We start from the raw sequence: 23,151 nt of genomic DNA, 5'->3' as shown, positions 1-23,151 counted from the left end.
GCACAGAACTAAACAGACAAATACCACCCCCCCCACCCAAATATATGGATGCCCAAACAAGTTAAATCAGAATCCTTGGTGTTTGTGTATTTTTAAACCCCCTCAGGTGATTCTGATGTTCTGTCAGGGTTGAGAGTCACTGCCCTAAGCATTTTCTAAGAAATAGCTTGATCGAATTTTACAACGTGTTTGCAACACACGGCTAGAAGCAGCAATTTGGTTTAAAAAAAGACATTAAAATCTCCAAATCATTAATTCCTGTACAGAACTAAATGGTATGTAAAGTTATCCCTCTGAGTATTCCAAATCCTTGCAATTCAAGCAGCTTCCATGACATCATCTGGCAGCTTTTTACAAATGCAGCGTTTTGGGCCCCACCCAGATCTACTGAATCAGAATCTACCTTTAACAATATCCCCAGATGATTCGAATTCACATTAAAGTTCGAGAAGTCAGCTCAGAATTTTCTCATACGCTTTTCAAACACAATTACAAGGTGGCATGATTGTAAGTAACTATCTAGAAATTAAATCTTTTAATGCCCTAAATGGCACTTCTAAACACCTGAGAGGATAATAGTATTTAATGTAACGCATGGTGAAAAATGTTTTATTAAAAAATGTGGCACTGGATGTACAAGATAATGGGAGTGGCCGGCATGACACAAAGCAGCTTTAACTGACATCAAATGAAGTCCCATTTGTGACTCTACTTTTCAGTGTTGTTTGCCTTTCAAAGCAGTTTTCTGAGTTTGATCAAGGCTGTCCCTTACTCACAGACAATTTCAGTTTGTGCCATTGTGAGTGGGGAGTTCTGATTTTAGATGGTTTTTGTAGATTACTGCTCATTAGTTGAATGATGTTGAAGGTGTCAGCTTCTCTGCAAGTGAAGTGGAGGATTGGACCAGATGTAGTGGTTTTGAGATGATCCCATAAGTATCCACAGGGGCACTGCGGAGGTGATCCCATGGGGAGGAAGGAATGGATCTTTGGGCAAGGATCTGGAACCCTCTCTTCCCTCCCCACTCTTTAACCGGAGCAGTTCTGTTGCCACCTGATGTATCTATTGAAACATTCATGCAACCTCACTTAACGGGTTTTGCCATTTAACAAAGGCTGAAAACAACCGCTAATTACAGCTTCTTGGAAACACGTTGATTGAGTTTGAGGACCTGTGTTTTATGAGGGTAGTTAGCTGCACGTGGTAGGCGTTAGGAAACATTTAAAATATCCGTCATTACCAGTCCATTGGACATTCTCAGAGCTGCAGTTAAGCCTGACGAACTTGCAGTGCCATGTAGGGACTCCGTGTTCAAACCCCAGTCCTTCCATCCACTGGTGTAATATCGCCAGAAAGCCGAGTAGCCACAGATAAGAATACAAGTCCCACAGTCCCTAATCCACAATTCCCAAAGCCAAAGGCACTAAAATAGAGGTTTTTCTGAATTAGAGGCAAAATCAGACCTGAACACACGAGACGATCAATAGTTTTCTGTGTTCCACTCAATGTGGTATGTGTCATGGAAGAAATATGAGGCTGCAGGCTGCTGCCCGAGTGCCTGGGGGGGGGGTCACATGCATCACAATCCTTGCTGGCGGGGGCGGGGGGCCTCGGGTAGCTGACACTGATGGGAGTTAAGAGAGCAAGAGGTTTGCTGAGGGTAACTCCCGAGAAAAATACAAATGGGAGGAAGTGGGATTCATAAGGATCGCTTGCGGATGCAGCTGTGACAGGACAGGAGAAGGAAGAGAGGGTGGCGGAGAGGCCTCAGACACTGCAGGTGGGGACGGAGGTTCTGGAGCCCGGGTGCCTGTTAGGGGTCTTATATTAGCAGAATTAGCCAGGCCCCTGATGCCCGCTGGGCCCGATCCTTGCCCGGGGATGACTGCCCAGGAAGAGAGTGGCCTCGGCTTGAAAGCTGAGGTGGATCTTTAAGGCACTAACAGCCGTCAGCTAACTGTATTCATTCCAGCTGAGCAGAAGATTCTTTCTTTTTTAAAAAAATTTATTTATTTATCTTTGGCTGCACTGAGTCTTTGTTGCTGCATGTGGGCTTTTCTCTAGTTGTGGCCAACGGGGGCTACTCTTCATTGCGGTGCGCGGGCTTCTCATTGTGGTGGCTTCTATTGCTGCAGAGCACGGGCTCTAGGCTCATGGGCTCAGTAGTTGTGGCTTGCGGGCTCTAGAGCGCAGGCTCAGTAGTTGTGGCGCACGGGCTTAGTTGCTCCCCGGCATGTGGGATCTTCCCGGACCAGGGCTCGAACCCACATCCCCTGCACTGGCAGGCGGATTCTTAACCACTGCGCCGCCAGGGAAGTCCTAGAAGATTCTTTCTTAAAGTGGGATCCGAGAGGCACAGCTCCAAGGTTGCCACATAGTTTTTTTTTTTTTAATAAATTTATTGGTGTATAATTCATGCACCATAAAAATTTACCCATGGCAAGTGTACTGTTCAACGATTTTAGTAAATGGATACAGTTTTACAACTAAAATCACAATCGAGTTTTAGAATATTTCCATCACTCCAAAATGTCTGCTGTCTATTCCCACTTCTACCCCCAGCAGCAGGAAACCAGTGATCTGTTTTTTTGTCTCTATAATTTTATCTTCTCTAGAAATTTTATCTAAATGGAATCATACAATATGTAGTCTTTTGAGCCTGGCTTCTTTCAACTACCGTGTTCTTGGGGTTGGTCCAGGTTGTTGCCTGTATCAGTTGTTTGCTCCTTTTTATTGCTGAGTAGCAATCCATGGCATGGATATAGCACATTTTGTGTATCCATTTATCAGTTGATGGATTGCTTCTAGCTTTTGGCTGGTGTGAATAATGTTGCTGTGAACATTTGCATACAAGTCCTTGTGTAGGCACATTTTCATTTCTCTTGGGTACATACCTAGGAGTGAAGTTGCTGCGTCATATGGCAAGTGTATGCTTAGTTTTTAAACCAAACTGCAAAATGATGCAGCCACACCAGCAGTGCATGGGAGTCCTAGATTCTCCACGTGCTGGTCAACTCTTGTATTGTCAGAACTGTTGGCTGCAGCCGTTCCCGGGGCTGTGTAGTAGCGTCTCCTTGTGCTTTTACTTTGCGTTTCTCTAATGACTAATCATGTTGAGCATCTTTTCATGTGCTTATTAATCATTTCTATATGTTTTTGTGTGAAATGTCTTTTGCCCACTCAAGTTCTTTACATAGTCTGGATACAGTTCATCAGCTATATGCTTTACAAATATTTTTCCTAGTCTCTAACTTGTCTTTTAATTTTCTTAATGGTTTCTTTTGAACAGCAAAACTTTTTAAAACTTCGAGGTCCAATTTATGTTTTTATGAACTGTGCCTTTAGTGCCCTACCTAAAAAAATCTTTGCCTGACCTTTCAGAAAGATTTCTTGCTATGTTTTCTTCTAGACATTTTATAATTTTAGGTCAGTGGTTCTCAGCTGGGAACGGTTCTCTTCTCCAGGGGAAATCTGGGGATATCTGAAGACAGTCTGGACTGTCGCAACTGGGTGAGGTGTGCTAATGGCATCTAATAGATATAGAGGCCAGCGATGGTGCTAAACATAGTATGATGCCCAGGACAGCCCCTGCAGCACAGAATTATCTGGTCCAAAAATGCCAATAGTGCTGAGGTTGAGAAACCCTAAGTTAGGTTTCTGGTCCATTTGAGTTAATTTCTGTGTATGGTGTGAGGTAGGGATCCATGTGCATTTTCTTTTTGTGTGTGAAGTAAGGATGTAAGTTTGGTAAGGATGTAAGTGTGCTTTGTTTTGTTTTGTTTTATCCTACTGCATTGAATTGACTTGGCCCCTTTGTTGAAATCAACTTGACCATAAATATGAGGATTTATACCTAGATTCTCTATCCTCTTCCCTTGATCTGTAGTCTACCTTTATGCCAATAAGTTTTGAAATCAGCTCATATAAATCCCCCAACTTTATTCTTTTCCTAAAGAAATTATTTTTTTCTACTAGGGGTTCTTTGCATTTTCATATACATTTTAACATCAGCTTTTCAAAGTCTATAAAAAAATCTACCTGGTATTTTGATGATTACATTGAACTTGTAGATCAATTTGAGGAAAATAGCCATCTTATCGATATTGCGACTTCTAATCCATAAACTTGGTATATTTCTCCATTAGTTTAGAACTTTAATTTCTCTGAGAAATGTTTTGTTAAGTATACAGATCTTATACTTCTTTTGTTAAATTTATTCCTATTTAGTTTATTTTTACATGATATTGTAAATGGAATTGTATTCTTAATTCCATTTTTGAATTGTTTATTGATAGTATATAGAAATACAAATCAGTTAGCTTTGTATATAGATTTTGTATTCTGTAATCTTGATAAACATGCTTAATCTACTTTTTTCTTTAATTCCTTATAATTTTCGACATATAGTATCATGTGATCTGAGAATAGTTTTACTTCTTCATTTCCAGTCTGTATGCCCTTAATTCCTTTCCTGGCCTTCTTCCTTCTCTCAGTAGAATCTCTGATATAATGTTGAATAGAAGCGGTGAGAGCCACATACCTTTCAAAATTAAAAAAAAAAGTTCAGAATTCTGAGACACTTTTAGCCGTATGTGTTTTGGGTAAGGGGTTGCAAACCCCTAGTAACTAACTTTTAGGATTGTTGGCAGGATTAAATGAGATACCACATAGAAAATGCTTAAAGCCAGGCACAAATGTGTCCTCATAAGAGATTAGCTTTTAGAGAGAGAATCTTCAGTGGCTCCTGGCAGGCTGGCATCAGGAATCTTACCTGTGAGGATGCAGGCCTGGGTGGACACGTGACCTGGGTGGCACTCTGTGGCTGGTGTGGCCGTGGGATGGAGTTCTTTGTGGCTCGTCTCCACTGGGAGTCCGCACAATTTTGTCAGCCGCCTCGGGAACTTTTGGTGCGATGGGAGCTCTGCCATAGTATTGATACCTGAGCCTCAAAGTCGCCAAGCCCAGGAGGCAGTGGGTGTAGTGACACGGGATTTACAAGGTGGGGGGAAGGCCTCCGGCCTGCCGAGCTGCGCTGAGGCTCAACGTTGTTGAGGCAGCAGTATTACGAGGGGACTTGGGGTACATGTTATATTAACACCAAGAGAAAACCCTTCATTATTTCCATGTGCATCGTTACTGCCCTTCTCGGAGGGTTATTCTAGAAGTTGATCCCTCGTATTTGCTGAGGGACTTGACATTTATTTGAGGTAGAAAGAGCAGCTGAGATGAGTGACAGATAAACAACGCGGAGGGAACAGTACCACGAGGGAGTCTTAACTGGCACCTTGAGACTTGCTGGGATTTAGCATCTCTCTCCTACACAAGGTGACCAGCCAGCGTGTGTACGATTTGGCCCGAATGCCCGTTTCCGGCAGGGGATGGCGAGCGTCCTGGCAGCCTGCAGGGGCCCTGGTCTCTGGTGGGTGATGCTCTCCTCACCAGAAACTAAGCTTGCACAAGCGGGGCTCCTTTGATGGCACTAATTATTAATTGCAGCTCCTCACACCTGTCCTCATGATTATTTTGAGAAGAATCTCAGGTACATAAGGTGATAACGGACCAACATCCTTCATACCTAGTAGATGATACGTTAATAAAGAAACGTAGAAACTCAGGGGGCTCCTTGTTCTCGGTAATAAAACAATGTAATTTCCATCCTTTATTTAACAGTATGGCACTTCAATGACAAAGGTTCTGGGGCCGCTCAATTATGATCACTAGGACACACAGACTGGCTTTAGTAGAAAAGGCCCAACAGGGCGGGTCAGTGCTTCTCTGAGACACACACTCAGGCATCAGAAAGCCGCACGAAGGAGCTTTCTTCACGTGAAAACCACAACACCCACAGGCGGCAAACGTGACGGTATAGAAGGGCATCCTTCCTGCGTCCACCCCTCCCCTCACTTGAGCGTCCGAGGACGACGGGGTGGGCTGTTAGCAGCAGCCGTGGGTTGATCGGTGTCTCCTTCACGGCAGCAGCGGGCGGTTCTCTGAGGCCCAGACCTTGTGCTGAGTGAGCGAGTCTAGAGGAAGAGAAGCAGGTTAGCACTGACAGCGGCCAGCACATGGTAAGACGACACACTCATCACAGATACACAGATCATGTTTAAAATCGTCAGTGGTCCTGGGCAGCATGGTCCATATGGCACATGTGGCTGTTTAAAATGAAGTAAAATAACATACATGATTCAGTCCCTCGGTCACACCACCACATCTCAGATGCTCAGTCGTCGCATATCCCATTAGATGTAGCACACACAGGGCATGCCCTTCATGGCAGAACGTCACGATGTGGGAGATCCAAACTCTAATCTCAGCTACAGCAAGTACTCTTTGGTAGAAGGCAGAGTATAAATAACTCCATTATTTTATGAAAATCCCGTGAAGTGCCCTGGCCCGGGATAAGCCACAGGTGCAGGGGAAGAGGCTAACACAGCTGTGCCTGCAGCCGGCTCCAGGCAGGCCCTTTAGTCTTAATGCTGGACGGCGGGCTGCTTCCGACCCTCCTGCTGCTGTTGGAATGAGAGATGTGCAGTGGATTGTCGGTGCTGACTGACGGACAAATTAAAGTTAACTTCTTGATTCCTGTTATTATCCGGAGGGTGAACAATTACTGTATATTCGAAGGACCTTAAGAAGTCAGGGTGATGAGCGATAGGACATGGAAAGCTGTGATGGTTGTGAGATACAAAGCAGAAAAAATGGGTTTCTTTTATGAATAAAAGAAAAAAAATAGCTTATCTTAGTTACAGCTCAAGCCGGTGCCCCAGAATTTAATCACAGCCCTCCCGCTACAAATGCACTTCCACACAGGCGGTCTGACCTGCTAGCTGAATCTCAGAGGATCATTAATGTTTGTTATATATATTATATACATTATATAATTATAATTAATACATACAATAGAACCTTAACAATTATTATTGATACCCAGCATACCACTTAACTGTCTCTGCAACACTGAAGTATTATTATGATTTACATTTTAATATTAGTCCTTTATTCACAATTTGTGTTGCATATATTTTCTGTTTGTTGCTTGCCTTTTGACTTTTCTTATGCAAACGTTTATTTATATATTCAAATTACATCAATCTTTTATTGCATTTGGATTTTGAATCACAGGTAGGTAGAAAGCCTTCCCTGTACCTGGTTATAAAATAATTCAGCCATATTTTCTTCCAGGTTTTAAAAAACCTGTTGATTCAATTTTTACATTTAGATTTCTGACAGGATGTCATTTTTAAAAGCCAGAGAAGAGTGCCAAAAGTATGATGCTCTTTCTTAATTAATCTAAAAATCCAATATAATCCCCAAATTCCAAATGTTTGTTAAAAAAAAACTTGACATGCTTATTCTGAAGTTTACATGGGAGAAAAATGCACGGGAAGACAACTTTGAAAAAGAAGAATGAGAGAGAATTTGACCTACTAGATAGTGAAACATACTATAAAATTACAGTAGTAAAACAGTAGGTAATTAGCACAGAATAGATAAATAGATCAGTGGAAGAGAACAAACTCCAGAAACCCACCCATGCATATGTGGGAGTTTAAGAGCTGATTCAAGGGGGCGTTAAAAATCAGTGGATAATAGATAAGTTATTAAAGAGATGGGATGATCCCTTATATCCCACAATGACTGCATGACAGATGGATTAATGCTCTAAACATTAAAAAACTGCGAAAGTATTAATAGAGACAGGAGATGAGTTTAAAGCTCAGGGTAGGGAAACCTTCCTAAGTGAAACCTCAGTGTAGGTGCTGTGGAGAAACAGAGGTATTTGATTCCATCCAGAATAATAATTAAAAATTAAACCCCACAGAAAACACCATAAACAAACATAAAAGACAGAGAGGATCTTATATTCATCACAAAAGATTAGAGTCCGTACTAGACAAATATGCTGGGAAACTGTGGAAAAGAGAAACAGCCCAATGTAAAAACAGGCAAGAGATAAGAATCGGCTGCTCCTGACCTATGAATCCCCCCTCTAGGTACTCATGTTCATGAGTAACTGAGTAATTACGGCACATACATTAAGTAATGAGATCACCAAATACTGAAAACATGGGTAAAGTCTGGTACTGGTGAGGGTGTGAGGAACGGGAATATCCAGGTGCTGTTAGTAAGACTGTAAGCTGGTCCAGCTGGGTGGATCAAGGTTTAAGGTGCACACACCCTAGGGCTCAGTAATTACTCTTCTACGTATCTATGTTACAGAAATACTCCTGCCTGGGACTGGGCCACACTAATTATAGCTCAAGACAGTCTCTTAAAATTGAATTCAAATCATTCCAATTAGAACACACACACACACACAGACAACACACACAGACACACACACAAAATTTATAGTAGCAGAAGCAGTGGAAATAACCCCAAATGTCTAATTGTAAGGAGTGTGTAAATTAATCACAGCACTTCCAATGGTTAAAAAGAATGAGGTTACTGCTTGTGTTAAAACGGAAGGATCTTCTAGACACAGAGTTGGGATGAAAACTCATGAACGATATGTGATCCTCCTTTTATAGAAAACAAACCCTCAATGCATATGTTTATATACATTTATTTCTATGTAAATACGTGTTAAATCTGAAACACACAGTTCAATCTTTAGTGTCGTTACTTTAGGGAAGGGTAGTAAGATTTTGGGACTTTATGTATTTCTCTATTGTTTGAATTCTTTGACCATGAAATCAAGCGTCACTGTACACATCCATCCATCCATCCATCCATCCATCCATCATGGTGGGGAAAAAAGACTGGCTGGAGAAGGATCCAGTTTTAAATTCAGATAAAACAGAAGCCACAACAAAGCCTGTGGCTGGCGCCTCCCAGCTCTTCGATGGTGCTGCCTGAGGAATTCACCCCCCTGCACGTGGTGCTGTGCAGAGTGGGACCAGGAGAACACTTGAGAACTGAGTAAGAGCTGAGAGTCAGGACAGCTGTGTCCAGGGAGCGCCTCTCGGCTCCAAGTTCCCAGCTGTAAACACACGCACGGAGAGTGATTTCTATCCGAGTTCATTTGGCATCTGAAGACAGCCACGTCCCCAGATTCCAGTGTCACGTCAGGTGCACGATCCTCAAACACCCCATAAAACATGACCACAAGACAGATGTTAGAGCAATGCCCGTCCCAGCCGGCGGGAAGGGAGACAAATAGTACACAAGCAGCTCCCATGAAATTTAAATTGGAAAGAAAAAACCCCAGGTTGTGTGTGTTTGTTTAACAAAGTTATTCAGCAGGTCTTGGCACACGTATCTGCACACGCTAAAGTTCACTGGCCGTGCTTCTGTGTGGCTGGGATGTGGAGTCAACGTGCCACCAATGCTTTTTTTTTTTTTTTAATAGTGGGACAGGCAAGTCGCTTTATTGAACTAAGACTCCAAACGCCAACAGCCAGGTGTGGCTAACGGTCCTGTGTGCAGAGTTTGGGGACCCTCAGGGCCCTGCTGGGAGCTTTATCTTGACTTGCCAGAATGAGCGATGAATTTTAGGGCTGGGAAACCTCAGCATCTGTGTAGCATAAGGGGTCACCTCTGCTACTCTGCAGAGCGAGGGTCCCCCAGCAGACGCCGAATGTTCCTGAAGTCCTTTCTGATGCTGAGCCCGGCCCGTACTTCCCTCTGGACCCACACCGAGCAAGTCTTTCTCCCTCTGCACGGTGATTCCTCTTCTGAATAAACCAGTCCCTTCTCTGCTTCTTCACGGACCCTCACCGTTCTCCCGGGGGCTCGGAACCCAAGTCTAGGACTCATCTTCTATTCTCTTTCCTAACACAGCACAGTGTCCAATCTGCCAGCAAGTGCAATTGGCTCCAGAGTTTTTATTTAACACATTAAACAGCTTCACACCATCTCCATCGATAGTACCCTGGTCCTATCCACCGTCGGTTATCACCTGAGTCACTGCAAGAGCCTAAGATCACTCTCTCTGTTTCTGTTTAAAAATATGTCTTAGAGCCCATTTCCCCTTCTTAAAATCCTTTGGCTTCTATTTATCCTTAGAACAAAAACCACACCTCTGACTACTGTCCACCAGGCCTTGCGTGGTGCAGGCTCTGCTGCTTCCCCCCCATCGCTCTGTGCTCCAGACCCACTGCCTCTGCCCACCTCTAATGCTTGACCCTAACTGTTCCCTTAGCTCCACACGAGCTCATCCCTCTGGACCACATTCAGAGCTCAGCTCAAACACAGCTCCTTGGTAAGGAGCCCACCTCAGTGTCTCTCTCCACACTCACACCCTGTTTTCTTCATAGCATTTATCACCATCAGCATTAAAAAGAAATGTCCGTCTTTAGAATGTAAGTCCCACGGGAAAAGGGCTGTACCTGCCTTGTCACCTGCTATTCTGGGAGTGCCGAGAACATGCTTGGCACGTGAGAGATGCTCAATAAATACTGAGTAAATGAGTGAATGACCGGATGCCACACAGAATATCTGAAGGAAATAGCAGTTCTCAGCATTTTTTTTCTGCTCTGATATTGGGCTGGAGACTTTCACATATCTGATACTTTTCCTAAGGGTATAGCACGAATTTGCACTGTGTCTTAGACAAGACAGTCTAGTTTATTCCTAGCATGCCAACTTTTCCTTTCCACCCAAGAAACATGAGTGAAATGATATTACAGGGCTAGCTTTGAGTTCGCTATATTTCTGTTAGATTTTATATTTACTACTGGGCATCGGAATACTAATGATTTTAGTAAGTGGATCATAAATAAAGACTAATCTTGCTGAATTGGTTATAACGATTCTCTTAGATTTTTCTAGATACACAACTGTATCGTAGGCAAATAAAATGATTTGTCCCTTCCTTTCTAATTCTGATCCTTCGTTTGCGTTTCTTATTTTATCCCCTTGACTAGGAACTCTAGAACACTGTTGAGACACAAGGGTAATAGCCATATGTATTTTGTACCTGACTTAAACCTTAAACTAAGATTTTCACTGTTAAATATATGTTGTAGGTTTTTTATAGATACCCTTCATCATGTTAAGAAAGTGCTCTTATTCCTAGTTGATGAAGAGTTTTTTGTTTTTATCATGAGTGGGTATTGGATTTTCTCTAATGCTTTTTAACATCTACTGAGAAAAATCAATGGATTAGGAAAAAAGATTGAATGATATCTATTTCTACATTCTTTGGTTAAACCCTACCTGACTATATGTTTCCTAACACACTGATAAATTTAATTTGCAAATATTTTGTTTGGAATTTTTATATCCATATTCACAAACGAGTTTGGGCTAGCCTCGTAAAATGAGGTGAATAGATTTTCTATGCAGTAATGTGTAATGTTTGGTAAAATTTACTGTTAAAACTATCTAGGGGGAGGTGTCTTAGAAACGATTTTCTTGTGGTAAAACAGACATAACCTAAAACTTACCATTTAAGCCATTTTAAGTGTACAGTTCAGTGGCATTAAATACATTCACAATGCTGTGCAACCCATGACCGCCCCTCATTTCCAGAACTTTCTCATAATCCCAAACACGATCTCTGTACCCATTAAACAATAACTCCCCATTCCCATCCCCCCACCTTAGATGCAGTTAACCTCTATTATAATTTCTGTCTCTATGAATTTGCCTATTCTAGGTAACTCATAAAAGTGGAATCATACAGTATCTGTCCTTTTGTGACTGGCTTATTTCACTTTAACATAATATTTTCAAGGTTCATTAATGTTGCAGGTTTAAGAATAGCTTTCCTTTTTAGGGCTGGATAGTATTCTACTGTATGTATATATCACATTTTGTTATCCATTCATCTGTTAATGGACACTTGGTTGCTTCTACCTCTTAGCTGTTGTGAACGATACTGCTGTAAACACGGGTGTGTAAATATTTGAGTCCCTGCTTTCAAATCTTTTGGATATGTATCTAGAATTGGAATTACTAGGTCATATGGTAGTTTTTTTTTTTTTAATTTTTTGAGGAACTGCCATTTTACATTCCTGCCAACAGTACACGAGGTTCCACTCTCTCCACGCTTTGTTTTGATAATAGCTGTGGTTTTGATATGCATTTCTCTAATGATTAGTGATGACGAACATCTTTTCTTGTGCTAATGTCGTCATTGGAGAAAGGTCTAATCAACTCCTTGGCCCATTTTTTACTCAGGTTTTTTTGTTGTTGAGTTGTAAGAGTTCTTTATAGTTTTCGGATATTAACCACTATTATTTCCAAGTAGCTTTTAAGAGTGGTGGTCACCTTTATTCTTGCATGTGTCCAAGTCACTCGAGACAGAGACGGACGAGTCAGTCCTTCAGGTCTCCCAGGCCTATGAGAGCAAATAAGGTCTCTGTTCAGGGAGGGGAACTGGGAAACCAAGACTGTCGGGGTGAGTAAATGGCACAGGACTTTCCTACTGTTGTAAACATGGCTTTGCTTGGTTGGGCGTTTGCCTGGTGGCCGTAAACCTTTGATTTTTTTCCCAGAGCTCCTGAAAAGTTGGTTCAGATGGCTTCTGCTTGTTTTTTCCATGTTTCTGTGGGGAGACAAGGGCTTGGAGCTTCCCAGTCTGCCATCTTGCTGACATTACTCTGCAGGCAACTTTCATGACGGGTGGTGAGAGGCATACTTCAGATTATGATTCATTTATTTTTTAATGGTTGAAACTGTTTAGATTTTCTATTTCTTGAATCGATTTTGGTAACATTTTTCTAGAAATTATCCATCTTGCCTATTTTCAAATTTACTGGCATAGAGTTATTCATCCTGAGCTCATGATTTTTAGATATCCTTACTGTATCTGTAGTTGTAGCCCCGATTTCATTCTTAGTTTTGTTCATTGGACTCTTCTTTTTCACTATTTCTAGAATTTTGACTTTAAGTTTTCCTCTCCCCCCCCCACGCAAAGAACTTTTTCTCTCAAATTTTTTTCTTTGCTTCAATTTTGTTAATGTTTGATATTATCTTTATTATTTCTTTCTCCTACATTCCTCTGTATTAATTTCTTGCTACATATTCATCTTCAAGCACCACAGTTTAAGAAAAATTGATTCAAAAAGTAAAATGAGATAATTTAATCCAATGACTTTTCCCTCTTCCCGCAAATTGGGGAAAGCTGCTTGTGCCTGTGCTTTGACGTGGACACGCTGACCTCAGCCCAGCTTGTGGGGTGTCGGGGTCCATCAGGCGCAGTTTGAGAACCACCGCGGTGGTGGGTGCACGAGTGAGGAGAAGGTGTGGTGACCGAGCAGCACGAGATCTGACTCTTCACAAACGCAGACCCTGGGCTGGGAGGTGGGCGACCAGGAACTCTGGGTCTGCAGTTCACCACGTGGCTCTGGCCCAGGAATTCAGATCCCTCACTTTCCTCCAAAAGGAGTAGTTTTCTGTCGACAATCTCAGAATTCATTTCGAGCAGCTTTAGTCTGATAGGGCTGCCGTCACCAAACACTGCCCATCGTGTGGCTTGAACAACAGACATTATTTTCTCACGGTCGTCAGCCGGGTGGGTTTCTCCCGAGGCCTCGCTCCTTCTCTGTCTTCACGAGGTCTTTCCTCTGTGTGCACATCCCTGGTGTCTCTTCCCCTTATAAGGTCATCGGTCCACGTAGATCAGGGCCACACTTATGACCTCATTCCACTTTAGTCACCTCTTTAAAGGCCTTGTCTCCACACACAGTCGCAGCCTAAGGTGTGGGGTTAGGACTTCAGCACAGGACTCTGTGAGGACCACCTCAGTCCACAGCACGAGCTCCATCACTTAGGCAGTTAGTGACGAACATCGTAAACCTAACGTGCAACAACAGCGCAAACCTGGAACACAGATGAGATGCTCCTAGGATCCCTGACGGTGTCTCTCTGATCAGGAAACCCTGTAGGGTCTGGGGCTGTAACAAACGCCCTGTTCAGAGCGCGTGGGTCTGAGCCAGTCTCGTGTCAGCCCTCAGTGGAGACGGCCATCCTGCCGGCGTGCACGAGGCCCACACGCTATCAGCGATCTTTTCCCTGAAAACACTGACATGGGGAGACATTCAAATCAAATGCTTTTTTATAAGTTATAAGGAAGTCATGCTGAGGCAAGACTTTTTTATTTTTTGGCAAGGCTGTTGAGACTATTACATTGTGTTCCCACAATAGTAAAAAATATATGTTTTATCACTTGAGTGTAGCCCAGACAATAAAAGGGTGCTGGAGACTGGAAACGTGCCTATGAGAAAGGCCAAACCAACCTGCAGTGATAAGACCAGCGGGGATAAAAAGAGTGAGAAATGGTTACAGCTCAGGCCGCTGACCTGCGATGGACGCCCATGGGCCCCTCCACGCCAGCGGGTACCTCAGACCACAGGGTCTTCGTCTCTGAATGTGTAAGATGGGAACTATACTCTGTGGGCATGCGGGGGAAACCAAAGTACTGGAAAGCGCTTCAAAATATAATACGTCTTACCAACATCAGGTAAAGGTAACATTTTGCTTCCTGGTGCCGGAAATTTGACTTTTGTTTTCCCGTTTATTTTCATACATATTCAAGCGCCGCAAGTGTGGTCTTTCTCAAAAATCCCCGTCCCTCCTCCTGCGTGAATGATTCATCAAGAATCTTGGCCTAAGTCTGCTGCTGTTTCAGGGAAAACAGACTCTGGGGAATGACTTGGGAACACAAGCGGGACTGGTCCAGTGGCTTCGTTAGAAGGCAGCTCGGCGTGTGTGAGCTTCTGCTCGGAGCGAGTGAGTAAGACGTGGCTTAAGTTTCACGTGTGGAACCCTAAGGGGAGACTTCTTAAGTTCACACCGTTCTAGGCCAGCAACACCAGGCGGTAGAATGATCATTTAACAGTTTTTAAAAAAAGTATTCAAAAACATTGGGTCATTGTTTTTAAGATACAGTGAAGGGATAAAAGTTTTATCGGATAGATTACAGTGCTAGGATGTCAGAGGTGCTGGGGAAAGTGTCCACATTTCCCCCTGCCAAGGGGGAGTTTCCAATGGCCAAAAAAGTCTCCTGCTTGCCCATCCCCCATGACTCTATTAGGTCTGCAAAAACAAAGACCCCATATAATATAGGAATAAGTGTAAAGGTACTAAAAAATCCTAGAACCTTTATTTTGGAAGGTAAATTACAAATCTGAAAGTGGGCACACCAAGTTACGTTCAAGATTTTAAAAACAGTTTGAATAGAATAACGAGCTCTCAGGGATTCGACATCACACGGCACCTGATATTCTAGTTGGAACAACTCTAGTTGATAAATTCTGGGTACTGCTTTTCATAAGTTATCACAAAATAACTTTTAAACTGGTGCTTTAACATGGTTTTAATTTTAATTTAAAAGTGGTTTTATTGCTAATTTTAATTTCACATTTTGACAATAAAATATTCTCTGGAAGTGTTTGTACTGAAAGCTAATGGGAAGGATAAAAGTCTCCAAGAGAGAAAATGCTGCTTTGGCAAAAGGTCAGGAATGATTTTTTGCATGTCAGTAGGTCCCGTTGCCCAGCGGTCCTGGACACTGCCCCCTGCAGATGGGAGGGATTTCGCACCCCGGTGTTGTCTCCTCGGATCATTGTGTTTACTACTCTGTCTTGTACACGAAGTAAGTAAAATTAGGTCCAGAGAGACCCAGGTGACTTGCGTCTGGTCAGAGAATAAGCTAGTGGCAGAAAAGGTGATGCCCTAGATTGTATGTTTTGTAGGTCTGTGCATATGTGTAGAGACAGAAAAATGAAATCTCCTTCATCTGCACAAAGCTGGAGCTATTGTATCGTAACTCCATTCGGAAAGAGATGCATATAAACTAACAGAACATGTATTTTTCAAGTATTTAACATTCACACGACAAGGCTGGGGAGGACCCAGCGCAGACGGGGCAGCGGGACTGATGTTACAGGTGAGCACTTCACCATGCCGAGAGCTGAGGATTCCAGGACACACAGTACCTGGGAGTTGCCAAGGGCGCACGTAGATGGTGTGATCAATGACAAATCAGAAACAGGACGTGAGTTATGGGAGAGGAAAGAAACAAAAACCTAGGTCCGCAGTTCCAGCTCTGAGACTCAAAGAACACCAAAGGGCCCTGTGGAAATTGCACCCTGGGCTTCGCCGCCTGAAAACCCACCAGCAGCATGTGCACAGTTCCATTAGCTGAATGAGGCTCCTTTTTTAAAGCACAATTCTGGTCTCTAGTCGGTGTCATTTTGATACATGCACTTTTCTAAAAACCAAAACCAGAACTTCTGTTTCAGAACATTGGATGTTTTGAAGGTTATATTCTTGGCATTTAGAAAAGAGTAAACAGCCTCTCTTGGCTTCTGGACCGTAGCTAAAACCATAGGTATTTTGAAATTAGTTTCCAGGCAAAAGATAAATTACTCTGCCCCAGAAAGTAAAAAAATGACTTTTGATTGTCATACTTTAAAAATATATCAAAGGATGACCATCTGTCACTTAAAAGATATTCATAAAATGTGGTTATTATAAACGAATGCAACCTGGACAAACATGGTCTCTGCTAATGTGTCAAAGGATAATGTCTCGGAAGGGGTGAGAAAAGCCAGAAGTTTGGGATTTAGAGACAAGGAAAGCAAATAGGAAGATTGGAAAAGAAACCTAGGCAGAGACGGAGAGGGAGTACACTTTAGAAGTAAGGATCTTGGCCCAAAGTGCCGAAACAGGGCTCACTCAATGTCACGGGTTGAACTGTGTCCCCCAAAGCCCACAGGTTGAAGCCCGAACCCCCAGGACCTCAGAATGGGACTGTGTTTGGGAAAAGGGCCTTTAAAGAGCTAATTAAATTGAGGTCATGAGGGTGGGCCCTAATCCAGTGACTGGTGTCCTTATAAGAGGAGATGGGGACGCGGAGGGAAGGCCACGTGAAGACACAGGGAGAAGACGGCCCCCTGCAAGCAGGAGCGAGGCCTCGGAGAAAGCAGCCCCGAGGACACTTTGATCTCAGACGTCTGGTCCCCAGGGCTGAGAATACCTCCCTGCTGTCTCAGCCCCCTGGTCTGTGGTACTGTACGGCAGTTTACCGCACCATGCTCGACTACATCACATACGCTGCCAAGTCCGCCTCCCCTGCGCCCCTGCAGCCCCCAGAGCTGGGGTAACAGGCGAAGCCCCTCGTTGCTGGTGTCAGCCTCCAGCCTCCCAGGAATCGGGGCTCATCTGGCACCACCTCCTCCCCTGCAGGCTCGAGGGGGGTGTTTTGCACAACGTAGCGGAATCGACGCCAGACACACACGTCACATTTACACCACACTTGCTTTTAGAAATAAAAGCCCCAGTCCTTTTGCGCTAAAATGTACCACTTTGAGCGCGCGGACAAACGAGTATCCGGAGAAGTGCCTGAAAGGGAGGGACGGTGGCGGGTCCTGGCAGCCGGCGCTGGCCGAGACCCGGGACGCAGAGCGAGGCAGGCACGCGGGGGGAGGACCCAGGAGCTGGGGGCGGCCAGGCCGGTGCCGTGGCCTCACGGCTGGGAGCTCGGGGTCGACCGGGTCTTTCACACGAGCCGGGAGGTCAAGTGGCACAAGTCTAGTAGGATTTCCTTTGTCCCCGCGAACTGTACCTGGGCTGACAGTAAAAAGCAGGAATGTCTAGGTGGGCTTGTGACAGATGAAAGTCACAGGAGCGTCTGTTTCTTTTTACAGGACTCTGTTAAGGCAGATACGTGGACACTGAGATATCGGCAGAGGCCCCCAGGCTGCGGGCACGGGGGCATGGGCCTGATGCTCCCCTCTGAAACCTGTTCCAGTGGCCAGGAACACACAACAGAGGCTCTGAAGGGGACCCCCATGGCTACTGCAATCACAAGGTACCTCCCTGTCACCCCCGAGCCCCCCCAGCACACAGGGTCGTCCTGTGCGTGGGTTCCCACCTAACATCCACCTTTCCGACAGGTACGTGACTGTCGCCTTCTTCCTTCCTGGGACGGGTCCGACGAAGACGCTGGCCTGGTGAGGGACGTGCGTGACCCGAACCCCACACAGCACGACCAGCTCCCCCAGCTTGGCTCTGGGCGGGCCGCTGGCCGGGGTGATGAACACGGTCAGCTGATGGGCCAACAGGGTTCCCCGGGACCGCCCGGCGGACGAGAGGCGCTCCTGGCGGCAGAGCTGCGGGCAAAGGCGGGGGGAGGGTTACTCCAGACCAATTCACCGTTCACAACAGGCCGACTGCAAGGCTCACGTCCTTTTTCAGAAAAAGAACAAACTGAAGGTGAGGTTGCACACTCTCAGTGAATTCTGAGGATCCAGGGGAGGCGATGCTGTTTAATGATAACGACGGATGACGAGCAGTGACATTTTCTGAAGCAGCCTACAGGCAGAACTCCAAGCAAACAAATGCATAGGCGAAAAAAAAAAATGTGTAGGCCTTTGAATTACTACAAATTCTAAACCGAATTATTGAAAAGTAATCAACTGTTCAACCGAGGGAGGAGAACGGCCTCTGCGTTCTGAGTAACCCAGAGGAATGTGAAGGCAGGGGCCTCGCCGGACACAAGTGCCCTCGGCACCGGGACGGCATCTTCGTCCCGGGCTCAGGGTTCCCGGAGCAAGTGACGCCACAGCCCCGAAGGGCTGTAAATCCAGCCTCATGGTGTCAAGGGTGTAAATGGCAAGGCACAGAGCAGGAGTCCTCGCTGGGCCCTGATAGGCCAGGTTGGGGAGGGATGGATCCTGACGGAGGGGGAGGCGAGTGTGTGGGGACCTTGGGACGGGGCTCAGAGACACGGGCCCTAAACTGCCCGCCCTGCTGTGCTGATAAAGTCACGTCGGCCGGCTGGCCCGAGGGACAGCCAGGTTCACAAAGACTTCTCTGTGTGCAGATGCCCTCTGGGACATGTTGACGGTTATCCGCCATCCACATCTGAGGGCTTTAACCCGCAGGTTTCCCTGAGGACAGAACTGAACATCTGAGGTCAGCGGCTCAGAGAAATTAAGGATTTTGACGGGAGGCCTGTGGGAAGAGAGATGAAGGGGTGCCTCTCAGAGGAGGGGCCCGGGGGCGCGGGTGGAGGGAGCGCCTGTTACCCAGAGGACAGTGGGTGGCTAGCACGGGAGAGGGGTGACCCCGGGGGGGCAGGCAGCGAAGAAGGTGTTCCTCAGTCCTTCACTCCGACAAAGTCCGAGAAAGAAGAAACTGTCGCCCTACTAGGTTTTCACGCTCCTTTCCTTTTGAAGAAGCCGATCCTACTGTAACAGCGACACCGGCAACAACAAAACCCCCCAAAACCCCACTGCAACATCAGTGGGACTGATTTGCTAAACAAGGCCGTGGACTCATTCTCTTTTCTCACCCCAGCCTTGAATTTCGCCATAAGCTTTGATACATTTCACATTTCACAGCTTCCCTTCGACTTGGGTACCTAACAGGACAAATGACCATTCTCCCCGTGGGGTACCTTCGTTCACGCTGTCAGTTACTCCCAACATCCCTGAGACGCAGGGAGTGGAAAGGGTTATTCCTTTAATTTTTGCAGATGAAGACACTGAGGCAGAAGAGATTTGCTTTGGTTAAACGCGACTCGAGCTGCAAGGAAAAACCCACGATCCGTAAACTCAGTGCATCACTGGGCCACCCTGCCCTGAAGCTGGGGATCAAGAATCTTACTAAAGTTGGATGTAGTCACACGTCCTAAAAACTAGCTGCAGAGGTTGATAACTGAAACGATACAGAAAGGAATACAGTAAGGCGAGTGTTCCTGGGCTTTCTGTTACTCAAATCCACTCCTGTCTTTTCCTCCTTAACGGCAAGGCGTGGTGGTTTTTTGGGTGCTGACTTCTGCAGGGCCATGTGTTCAAGATAGGGGTCCCTTCCCAGCCCAAGGGGAAGGCCCTGGCTGGGTCCAAGCCAACCACAGGGATCCCCTTTCGAAGGACAGGGTCAAGCGTGGGCTGGACCCGATCCCGGCCAATGGGACCTGAGAGTGAGCCTGCTGGGGGCAGTTTTTCTTCACCTACTAACATAAGCAACTTTGTCCTGTCGACAAAGGACACCCAGAATTCCTGAAGCCACCCGAGGACCCCGGACACCCTGAGAACAACCAAGTGGGAAGAGGGGAAGGCCTGCATCCTAGGTAACAAATGCTTCTAAGTCACTGGCCTGACCAAACCGGGAATTGTCCTCCTTTTGTCCTTTTAATGTCAGGAAAAAAAAAATCTTGATTTTTAAGCTACTCTTTGTTGAGGTTTTTGTTTGCAGAAGCCCAAGCAACCAAATGCTGCAGTTCTCACGACCCTGCCCCTTACCAGAGGTGAGAGTTTGCTGTGTATTTTTCTAAATTCTGTACAACGCACACACGTACTTGGGATACAGTTTTTCTTAATCAAGGATATATCTTGGTATACAGAAAAGCAGTAACTCAACCTGTTTTTAATCCAGCAGAAAGGACGTAAGTGAGCCTTTCTCATGTTTAGAATGTGACTTCGGAAGCTAATTTGATGCTTCCTTCTTCTCCCGCCCACATTTATTGAACACTTACTGTCTACCAGGCACGTGCAAAGTGCCAGGAAGCAAAGCTGATTAAGACGCAGTCCCTGACCTCAGTTTAAAGCACGTACTGCAAAAGTCAATAAATGAAAATGCTTCCCTTTATTTATTTATTCAGCTTGGAATCAGAGGAAGCAAAGAATTACAAGGATCTGATTCTTCACTCAAAATAATTGAGACTAGGTGCATGCTGACTTTCCAATCCTAAGTAAAATAATTTCTGGGGAAGTTTAATCAAGATTTAGTTTACTTAAAATTAAATTTGGGAATTTATCCTCCAAATACACTCCCTGATGTATATAAGGACATGTGTGTATAGGAGTTCATTGCCATAGAAACAGATGATTGGCAAGGTTTTTTATAAATATAATAGGACACCTGATTCTTCTTATTGCTGAGCTTTAGTTAAAACCTTCCGCTTACTGAAATGAGTTTAAGTATGGGATACTCCCCCAATACTTCCTTTATTGTCCTCAGTCCCCGCGCTTTTGCTTCCTGGGTCCTCGTGGTTGATGGGCCTCAGATGTACCAGTGCAACCTCACCCTGGAGCCCACGCTCTGCTCTGAAGGCACAGATCATAAAATTGCTTTGCTACTGCCCTTGACATTGCCTTAAGGGTTCTGACTGAGGCAGTCAACTTTCCTGTCTAGCAAAGCATCGTTCTGTCCCCACGGGTACGTTGTAAAAAATGAGAATTGTGAGGCTGCAAGCAGCAGAGGTTAACAGAGTGGCCGAGAGAGCTCTACATGCCCTCTGACATGTGCCTCGATCCAGCTTCCCCCCGACAGGCCTGCTTTCACTGCAAGCCTTTTGGTACAACAATTCATGGCCATTTGCTCTAAATCCTAATTTCATTTCAAACTTTTCGACACACACACCCCCGCCACCAACTGCCAGAAAAAGGAGTGTGGGTGGGGCATGTGGGCATTATTACAGGGTGGTGGATGGTGGTGTGTTATTGCTTTCCTCTAAGGTGACCTCAGAGATAACCAGGTTTATCCATGTTGACTTAGAAGGTTCTGGCTAAAAAGGATTAAAAGACAATTTAAAAAAATCATAACTCATATCAGTGTAAAATGAACATTTAAGATGTGTTCATTTTATTTAACTCTGACAGACGCTATACTGGTTCAAAGGAGAAACAGATAACACATTTATAGATTAGAAATACTGAAATGAAGTTGCAAACGGACCAAAATATTGGCTTTTCCGTGGGGTAGGGCGATATTCCCTTCACCAGACAGAATTGACTTCTAGCCCACAGACAAGAATCGTGTGCGTTGCCAGTAGGCCTTTACGGCCTAGGGTTGTGAAACAGCTCAAAGGCAATGAAAGCTGGAATCAGATAACCTGGGGATGGGGTGTAGGGTGCGTGGTCTAAGAAGTATAGTTTTCCAGTGAAGCGCAACTTTTTCCCTCCAGAGCCCAGGATGCTTGTTTAAAGGAGATCATGGAAGAAAAGAGGATTAAGTGGAATTTACTGACAGCTCTGGACTAAAGCAGCCTCCAACATAACAGGACAGGTCAGTAGTCTGGGTGAATTTGGGGTGGAGTTGCCACTTTTCTCTGTGAATGGTGGCATAAGATGATCGTTACACAGATATGTGTGCGGATGCATGTGTACATGTATGACAAGGAGGCAGCTGGTAGGAGGCAGAAATCTCTCTCTGTCATGAGATCTTCGTTTGAACCCTTGGTTGTAGAGGATCAGGGCTACTACTAAAGGGTCTCAGTTAAGGCCAAAGAGCCACTGGCTCTGCTTTATAAAATGTGGCCTTTGCATTTGTGTCTTCATTAAAAAAGATATACTGACTTAATAGGTTAGCTCAGAACCTTCCAGCCTGTTCACGTAGAAGTCAGTCAAGGGGGACCACGCTGTTTACAGAGCAAAGCTGAGCGGAACCGCCCCCTGCCAACCCTGTGCTTCTAGCTTCAGTGACCCCCGGCTATTCATCCCCGACCCAGACGTATCCCCACCCTGAACCCCAAACAGGGGAGGAGGGTGTTGACGGTTCATTTACTCCGGACGTGGGTGTTAGAGTTCACTAGCGATTCTGCTTTTCCCTCTGGGTAGAGCGCACCTTGCGAGTTAGTTTCCGCAGGTCGTTATGAGCCGTATGGGGAAAAGGAGGTACACATCCTTCACTGTGGAATTCTCCTGGCAAACTATTTCCCGTGTGTGGGACCCGCAGCTCAGCGAGGTTGGCTTTTTCTGTTTTGCCTGAGATCACACACCACAGAACTGAGGGGTCAGGCCCCAAAGCCCTGGCCCTTCCCAGAACTTCACATGATCTCTGCTCCTTGTGGCAACAGAGGGACAGGAATACCCATCTGTGAAATGATGCCACACCTCTTCAGAGCTAAGACGCACTCTCCCACATTCTAGCAACCATAACATAAGGATGGGGCTGACACCGCACCATGGGGTGTGGTTCCGATTGGCCAAATAGACCACAGAACTCTCTAATTTGTGCCTGGGTGTTCTTCAATTCCCTGTGCTTAGTTAGGGTGGTTACACAAATCTATGTATGTTAAAACTTATCTGTACACCAAAAAGACTCAATTTTTACGGTTAACTTAAAAGACAGAATAACAGTTAAAAAGTATACTTTTTTAGCATTATGTTTGTCTACATCCCATTTTTCTTTCAAGGACAATTGAAGTGCTTCCTCTGTGGAGGCTTTTCTGAAGGGCACTGCTCTAAA

The 23,151-nt window shown here is 45.0% G+C and overlaps 1 protein-coding gene and 1 long non-coding RNA gene across 13 annotated transcripts in view; one reads left to right on the top strand and one right to left on the bottom strand.

Annotated features, from left to right (window-relative positions):
• MCPH1 (microcephalin 1) overlaps nucleotides 1-23,151 on the bottom strand; it is a 345,817-nt gene that overhangs the window by 111,707 nt on the left and 210,959 nt on the right. For 3 of the 12 annotated variants that reach the window (XM_082375235.1, XM_082375223.1, XM_082375228.1), the window contains one exon: nucleotides 5,647-6,023. The exons of 6 other annotated variants lie outside the window; for them this stretch is intronic. In XM_082375235.1, the coding sequence (XP_082231361.1) occupies nucleotides 5,901-6,023 (123 nt within the window). In that variant the 3' untranslated portion in view covers nucleotides 5,647-5,900. Of the gene's footprint in view, nucleotides 1-1,612; nucleotides 4,541-5,646; nucleotides 6,024-6,068; nucleotides 6,670-23,151 lie in introns of those variants that run through there. 3 more of the 12 variants (XM_082375231.1, XM_082375230.1, XM_082375226.1) reach the window with 3 other exon arrangements.
• Nucleotides 1-23,151, top strand: part of LOC309619777 — a 160,461-nt gene that overhangs the window by 111,739 nt on the left and 25,571 nt on the right. The window contains exons 2-7 of the long non-coding RNA XR_014239218.1: nucleotides 14,130-14,324; nucleotides 14,489-14,682; nucleotides 17,604-17,767; nucleotides 19,436-19,647; nucleotides 19,948-20,209; nucleotides 21,869-21,969. This is a non-coding gene — a long non-coding RNA (uncharacterized lncRNA). The remainder of the gene's footprint in view (nucleotides 1-14,129; nucleotides 14,325-14,488; nucleotides 14,683-17,603; nucleotides 17,768-19,435; nucleotides 19,648-19,947; nucleotides 20,210-21,868; nucleotides 21,970-23,151) is intronic.

The sequence above is a fragment of the Balaenoptera borealis genome (genome assembly GCF_965194805.1).
Source record: "Balaenoptera borealis genome assembly, chromosome: 21".
In the NCBI taxonomy this organism is placed as follows: Eukaryota; Metazoa; Chordata; class Mammalia; order Artiodactyla; family Balaenopteridae; genus Balaenoptera; species Balaenoptera borealis.
The sequence above is the reverse complement of the archived record's forward strand: the minus strand, read 5'-3'. Positions and strand labels throughout refer to the sequence as shown.